The sequence below is a fragment of the Anneissia japonica genome, unplaced genomic scaffold, assembly GCF_011630105.1.
Source record: "Anneissia japonica isolate Jap-2015-1 unplaced genomic scaffold, ASM1163010v1 scaffold1005_len2656397_cov198, whole genome shotgun sequence".
NCBI lineage: Eukaryota > Metazoa > Echinodermata > Crinoidea > Comatulida > Comatulidae > Anneissia > Anneissia japonica.
In genome coordinates this window covers 255,998-264,222 of record NW_022683792.1, presented here as the reverse complement: position 1 = coordinate 264,222, position 8,225 = coordinate 255,998, and the positions used below count along the sequence as shown (strand labels likewise).

General features: G+C 36.6%; 1 protein-coding gene across 1 annotated transcript; it reads right to left on the bottom strand.

Moving 5' to 3' along the window:
* On the bottom strand, window positions 1-2,692 carry LOC117101413 (branched-chain-amino-acid aminotransferase-like protein 2). Its single transcript, XM_033241394.1, has one exon. The coding sequence runs from the start codon at window positions 2,455-2,457 to the stop codon at window positions 1,498-1,500; it is 960 nt and encodes a 319-aa protein (XP_033097285.1). The 5' UTR covers window positions 2,458-2,692; the 3' UTR covers window positions 1-1,497.
* Window positions 2,693-8,225: the final 5,533 nt, after the last annotated feature.

Sequence of the window (8,225 nt, the reverse complement as noted above, 5' to 3'; positions counted from 1 at the left end):
TCAGGTATGGAATTACTTTATTATCTGCATAAAATCAGTTTTTATCTGAAAAGTATACCGCACCATTGTACATGTGGAATAAATTTTAATGCCTACACGATTGCAATTATCATGAAGACAATGTGCTGAAATTGAGATAAAATAATTTAGGCCTATGGGTTTTAGTTTCGTTCTCAAGAGGCATTACTCGAATTCAAATCGCATTATTATGCATAGAGAAATAGAGAAGGAAGAATTGTTTGATTTTTTGGTTATTAGATCTACACTATTATATAGACGCGCTAGATCTTTAAAGGTGCAGTTCGCCATGCATATGGGATAGAGAGAATATATTCTCTATTAAACCATTTTTTAATCATATGAATTGTGGTTGAAATAAATAAAAATAAAAATATACGCCATGTATGCCTACTAATTTCTCAGTCGTTTAAGTTTGAAGAATTTAAACTCTTGGTCAAGGAATTACGGAAAACTAAGCGTAACACAAACCACTGATCGTCTGTAGTGAATCAAATCAAATCTTTTATTGAACAGACATCATTTACATCAGCGGCACTCAGGAGGTGCGTCAATCATAACAAATAACTTAAAAGAAAACAACTTAACTAGAAAAATATATTAAAAGCACCTTAAAACATATGAAACCACAATACCCCACCAATGTCTATAGTAACACCACCTTCTAAAACTCACCTCGTACACAACGGTTTAATTACAGTATGCGAATTATTGTACCCCTTGGTCCTAAGTTTAATCACGTACCTATTGTATTGATTTTTAACAGCAGATGGAATGGGTAATTAACAATTGAATAGTGGTATGACTATGCTATGAGGTAGAGTGGAGATTATAAGGAAGTCAACAAGGACGGATACATTGCACTGAGCTGCATAGTAGTTATCAATAAATAATTCAGTTGGTTTTGAACGACTTTTCGTCAATAATGACTGTAAACCATTATGTAGTACAAAGGTCATTACTCGCATTTAACTCAGTAACAGAAATTTACTTTAACATCGTCATAAGTGGTTTTACAAACATACTTATAATAATATACACACAACAAAGTATGATTTCATACACACTCATTTAAAAAGTACTAACAAAATTTAAAAATACAATATCATTTAAAAAACATGTGTTTAAAACATACAAAACTGTGCTGCATTGCGGCAGCGAATCTATACATTGAAAAACATAAAATACATTTAGGCCTAAATAAAGTCAGTTTATACTGAATTAATGGAGTTTATGACTTGATGGATGACATATTGCTGTGTTTGAGCTCAGCAAACAGCACCTATAGGCGTAGTAGGATAATATTTCATAGGCCGAGCCTAAGTAATCTGTATTCATTCATCGCCACCTTAACATAAACCGCTTCTGGCGTTTTGAATTAAAATCCGTTTCCATGGCTAACCGTGTACACTTCCATTTGTGCTATTGTTGCATCACACCGAGGGAGAGCTATATGCAAATAGGCCTATGCATTGATAGTCAGTGTCCCCTACCGTCTTCATTGTCCTTTTTTTCTGGAAAAATATATCCGTTTTTATTCTGATCTTTCAACGCTCCTTTCTCCAAAGTAGCAGGCTCGGTGTCTGGATCAAGTTTTAATCGTCTTTTATACATTGCGTCATAAAAAGGCTGAACAAATTTAACAACTTCCTTCACGTCATCAGGTAGAGATTTAATATCCACTTTAGTTCTTACTAATTTTTGGCGTAGTCCATCACTATTCATGGCATCGGAGTACCATCCCATAATCTTGTCAGCAATCAAATTAGAGTAAGCTACATTCCAATTCATCTTTTCATTTGGTTCCCAATTCAGCATTTCATCGCGGTATGGAAGCCCGATCGCCTGGCAGTATTTCATCATCATCTGTTTAGGGTCGGCGAGAAGATCGTCAGCATCGAGTATAAGCGGATCCTCACCAGTCGTCTCGAGCAGGTGAAAATATAGATCATGAAGTTCCTTGTACATGTACCCAGATGGCATTGCAAATGAAACACTTCTCTTCCATATAAGCCCCATCCCGGGAAGTGGCCCACAGTTGATGCGTTCCTTCCATGATTTCATTACCTTAGCTGGTTCTCGTATAAGAAATGTATGTTTATATCCTTTTGGTATATGCTCCCAATTGCCATCGATGGTGTAACCAAAATCTTTGCAGAAAACCACATCTTTCCCGGGGAAGTCTTTTTCTAGCTGCTCCTTCACCCATTCATAACTATACTTCTCCTCGCATCCCATAAGAAACACTATCAATTTATTTGGCTTGTACTTACGCTGAGGCCCGAAATGCCAAGCGGTTACGTACGGTTCGTTGAATATCTCAGCATTACTGAGTGTGTGGATAGAACGTAGAAAAGCCGTTGAAAGTGCCCTGGGTGTTGACCACAACATTACACGAGTCTGTGGTTGACGCTTCGTTTCCGTCCGTATATCTCCCATTCTATCAATATCAACGCTCCTCGACGATCCGATACGTCCGAAGACGCTGAGTTCTTATTCAATTATGACGAGCATTAACACAACAGGGCATACAGCGGACAAAAGATAATAAAACCCCTCACACGCTGATTCAAAGACAAGTATTTATAGACGCCTCCGTTTTCAATACACTCAGAAATGTTTGTCCAAATCTTCTATAGAATGCCCAGGATATTAACGCTGTGACGTGAAAAGAAAAATCGATATAGGTCTTTCCCGCCAGTCGAATGTGCATTCAGACACAAGCGTCTATAAGACGGTACATTGTATAGTAGGAGTTACTGTAGTGTTGTAAATACAAAATTTGATGTCTCAACGTTTCGATTAATACGTATACGTATAGTCCTATGCGTACGTCAATCGTCATCAAGATTGGTTTTAATACTAAAATACGTGCTCCATAATACACTTTGTGGATATTAGGCGCTATAAGCCTATACATATTTGTGATTGATTGATTTGATTAGCATTCGGAATTGAAGGAAATCAGCTTCTACTGGCTCTTGGATTCACAACAACGACATTGATACGTTATTATGTGTATGTGAAATGTTCCGGGTTCAAGTCCTAGTGGAGATATTTTTTTAAATTCTTTGATTCCTCTTCTGTATTAATTAATAATTAATCATTGCATTATTCCGATAGCTATACAAAATCACTGCGTATACACATCACAGTATATATTTAATTCAAAAGCCTTCTTAATGGTATAGACGCTTTTATGAATGCCAATTCGATTCGCGGGAAAACCTATCGATTTCCTTTAAGTTCACGTCACAGCGTTTGTTTCCTAGGTACTAGTATTCTGCATAGCATTCTGATTGTTAGTCTCCCTAAATAGGCCTATATAAATAACTGGACTTTAGTCGTTCACTCTTCTTGGGACATTTAACATTTTATTACAATAAATCGAACGCATCTGCATCTATAGTCTACTCTTAAAAATTGTCCTCATGAACACACATCCTCGCCCCAGGCGACCGAGTCAACTTTGGGGATCTCATTGGTTAGCTGTGACATTTTGCGAATAACAAATCACAATTTAGTAAAAGTACGACATATACATAAATATTGCACTACGTATTTTATGACAATAAAGTAGCTACTGTATATTTATATCTGTATAATAATACATTATTAATCAGAATTTCGGCCCCGCAACCTGGACTCAGATATACCAGAATGGTATCCGACAGGATACTATGAATCACTTCAGTAAAATAGTAATAAAATGTAAATTATTCGCTTTCATAATTTTTTCTGCCTCGAATTCTAGAATTAGAAATATAGAGATGGTGTTAAGCGGGGATGTTTTTTCTATGGATTACTTCAGTAAAGAGAAATTGTGTATACTGTATAAAGCTTTGTTAGCCTGATCGGTCTCAGCCAAAATATGCGTCAATGGCCCCGACTGAACTCTCGAATTCGGGCCCCTTGGGAACTAGTTACGTCACTATCTACAGGTGCCATATTTTCAAAATTTGCTCATCATGGTTGGGGCTGAGGTGGGTGTGAACTCTAGTCCTCCCAAACTTAAAATCTTGGAGTATGCTAATGCATAGCAGGATGGAAAGGGGTAGGCTCTATAAGATTTTCAGTTGTTTTCCGGGCATCCAGTGGTGCTATTTCCAAAATGTCCTCAATTCAGCCGCAAAAATGGTAACAACTTACTCTATCTCCTTACTAACTTTAAATCTTGCGGCTCTACAGTTTGCCAGCATCTTTTTCCGGGCATTCAGACAGTGAATATGCTCGCCCCAGGGCGTTTATTGTTGAGAAGGGTTTTTGAGGGGACGTTTATTCAAGGAAGGAGTTTATTTTTAGGTGTAAAGTGGATACGTATAAGACCTATACTTAAATAGGCGCCCGTTAATTTCACTGTAAATGTGCAACCTAAACACATAATTACTGTCAAAATATGTTACTGCATGATCATAAAGACTTGCTGATCCTAACTAGGGCAGACAAAATGTAATTCTACTGGTGTAGAACATTAATAAAATATGTTAAGAATGATGTTGCTTCATTAGTTTTTTTTTACAGTCATTTAAGGGTGGGGGAGGGGCGCAGTTTATTCGAGGAAAAAATAAACGCCCGGGCATCCGTGGATCAGTAGCGGGTCAGTTTAACAACCAAATTTGTCACTAAGCGCCCATCCACCCCACCCCTTCCCGCTCTTTTTATGATGGCCGGACCACTTGAAAAAATGCTATGCATAAAGGCTATTAAAAATAATGTAATGGTATCCGTAGGCTGTGCTTTCATTGAATGTTTAGCTGCAAATTAAATAAGCTTAGACGCAATAACTGGGCTGGTAATGAATCGTTAAAGAGTGAACTGTATGATATGACAATATTCACTTAAGTACACTCCGACCACCACCCCCCCACCAACATACTTGTCAATATTCCCAACTACTCGTAAAATGAGTCCTTGTTTAATATATTAACTGTATAGAAATGAACTCAATATAGACACTAGCACAATTAGATCAAATCCGCATGATTACAATTAGTTTTAGAAATACGGTTAAAATTACATGCATCAGTAATGTGACAGCATTTAAATGACCGAGCGTCAGCACAGGTTATGTTCAATTTGATTGTCCTCCAACGTCCCGAGACTGATCTAGGCCTACAAAAAGCTTAATATATATTCTGTAGTAACATCACTGTGATGAACAATGTTGAACTGCATGGATATATATCCATAGGCCTCATGTCCGATTTATATAACGGAGATCCGGTATTCTGATTCTTTTTGTTAGATGATTTTATTTTCTAGAGAAAACCAAATTTAGGCTCTATAGCCGGCCCTATAAGTCTCCAGAAAGTATGTAAACCAAAATCATGTGAAACCGAGAAACAGTAAACTATATCTTATGACCTCTTTCTATATTTTTCCTGCTGACATACACACATAAATTAGTACGGTTTACTTTTGTAATATACTTTGCTATAATATGTTTGTCGAATAAGATTTATGGATCATCTCACCAGATTAGCTACATTAAGTAAGTCTTACGACATCAGTGACTGATACGTCATTTGGACAATCTTGATCCGACTCAAACTCGTGTATATCAAGATACGAAGGCCACTCTAATGCCACGCTGGCGAGTAGCCTCAGAAATAAATTAATTATTGATTTTCATGAAATTTACTGCCTCAGCTACAAATAGAATGTTGTGCGCAGACCTAGTTACTGTTGCTAATATTGGCGCATTATATTAAAACGTTTATTTCGGATGATTTCCCTTCAGAGATGGATGAGTTTAAATCTTCAAACCTCTCAAGCTCCGCAAATGTCGATGACCGTCGTCTATCCGTCGATGCAGCTGAATTGAATGCAGTGAAAAGGATTTTGTCGACAATTCTATTAATTTCACCGAGTAAGTTAATAATAACATCTGTACAATCTAACATTTATGCTGAAGTATACCATCTATTATATGAAAATATTGATAACGTTATGATAATAATACTTAAAATCTAATGTAAACATAATGATGTTAATGATAATGATAACGACTGTGACTGTAAAAGTGACATTGAGAGAGGTACAATCCCATTTTGTTGTAAACTAAACGGTGCATGTCCCCATCGACGCCCCATATAATATAACATTCGTATAGAATAATCATCAAAGTTGCCATACATAGGCAATACAAAACCAAGTGCATGGTAGTTTGTTCAAATATATAGCATTAAATTAATAGACAATGTGATGCGAAAATTAATAATAAATTCATATAATTTATAGGTATCAGTATATACCCCGGTTCTTAATTAATTTGTTTGAAGGGCTAAATTATTTTTAGAGTTGATCTCACGAACCAAAGATAATCTCCATCGATTGAAAGCAATCGTAAAACATCTGGGTGAAACCGCTATAAGATAGTTATATTTGAATGTTTTCTTTTTTATTTTTTGTCTTTCTTTTTTTTGGCAATTTTTTTGGGGCATGACCCAAAATCACAGGCTGTTTTTCATCATTAAAACAAGGCTTACTTGCTCCATAGTGGTGCTGTTTGAACAACTCTGGAAAGAGAACTATCAAGAAACTCCCAAGATATTAGCTCTGCTAAATTTTAAATAGTAAAGTAAAACCTTTATCATAGACATGTTCAGTGATGGCGCCAGGACCTGCCCGACGGAGGGGCTAAAGGCCCCGACAGGCCGCTAGTCACTTGGCTGGGGCCACTGGGCCGCCTAGGCCCCCTGGTGGGGGTCCAGGGGGAGAAGCCCCTGGAAGCCACGGATATTTGACGAATTATGGCGAATTTTTATTACTTATTTGATAGGCATCGAGCATAATATAACTTCATGTAGGCTATGTTTTCTAATGTCGAAATCAGCTTCCAAAACCAAAACATTTTGAATAAAACAAGAAGCAAAGAGTACCGGTATGCAATGTAACCATCTAATTTATTTTCAAATCCTCATTCTTGAATGTGAAATTCTACATTTTGGAAATTTTGCATTTGTCAACGCTGTCAAGGTCGAGGTTGCTTCCCCTATCACGATGTATTCAAAGCATCATGAGGCTATCCAAAAGAGCATTTGTCATAACAGAACGCAACTTATTTTTAATTAGTCTCATTGAACTATTATTATTATTATTATTATTAATTATAATTATAATTATTGGCCTATTATTATTATTATTATTGTGATGAAAAGTTAACAAAAATAGTTTAATGAAAGTAAATAATTTTTTTATTTGTTTATTCCCCGACAAAATTTACTCGTCCTCCCCGACGGGGGGCTATAGCCCCCTCTGGCGCCACTCCTGGACATGTTAAAATTGTAATAATTGCAGAGTCCTGATTTGAGTCCAATGTTAAAAGCCCATTGTTAAATTATAGAGGTAAATGCAACTAAATTTAGGTTATTTTGCAATACGTCTATTGGGTTTTATTGTCAATAACATTCGTATTTAACTTTACATGATAATAAGCAGTTAGTTAAGCAAAGAACTGCGCTTATGGAAATACAATTCGATCCTGCAATCAATGTATGTCATACAGGAGTGCCGCCAAGTTCTGTCTTTTTGTTTTGTTCTGATCGCTACGTTTCGTCTAGATTTTTTTCAAATCATACAATACTGACATTACATCGACTTTTAAGCCGTTAAGTTCGGTATTTGTATTTTGTTCTGTTCACTTTGACTCTTTAATAGCATTCTTTACTTTACAGGGGTAATAAAAAGTTGGTGTATACCTAAAGACAGTGCTCATGAAAAATACATTTCGGTAGTCTTACACGTACTGTGTACATGCGGAAAACTCCTTGTTTTTAAAAAAAATATGTCGAGTGTCGATTATCTGCAAGGAAAGAAATGGTCAAGATTCACTGGGAAGCTGTAACCTCACACCGTTAACTATTCCAACTAACGTCACGATTAGGAGCCATCAGAGTGGTCAGTTATTAGAAGGCGACACTGCAGCGTATTCATGCAGTTCGAAGGCACAACCACCAGCCGTACCAAGCAACTACAAATGGTACTTTGGAGGATCACTGATAACATCTGACCACTCACCTCGGATACAGCTTACCAAAGAAGGTTTAAAAATAAAAATTTACAATATATCAATAACTGATAATAACGCAGAAGTCAGATGCGAAGTTATCAATTCAGTTGGGGCAAATGGTACTGATTCGATGAACTTGAAAATTCAAACACCAAAGCCGAATAAAGCACCAACAATTGGAACTACTATGACACCA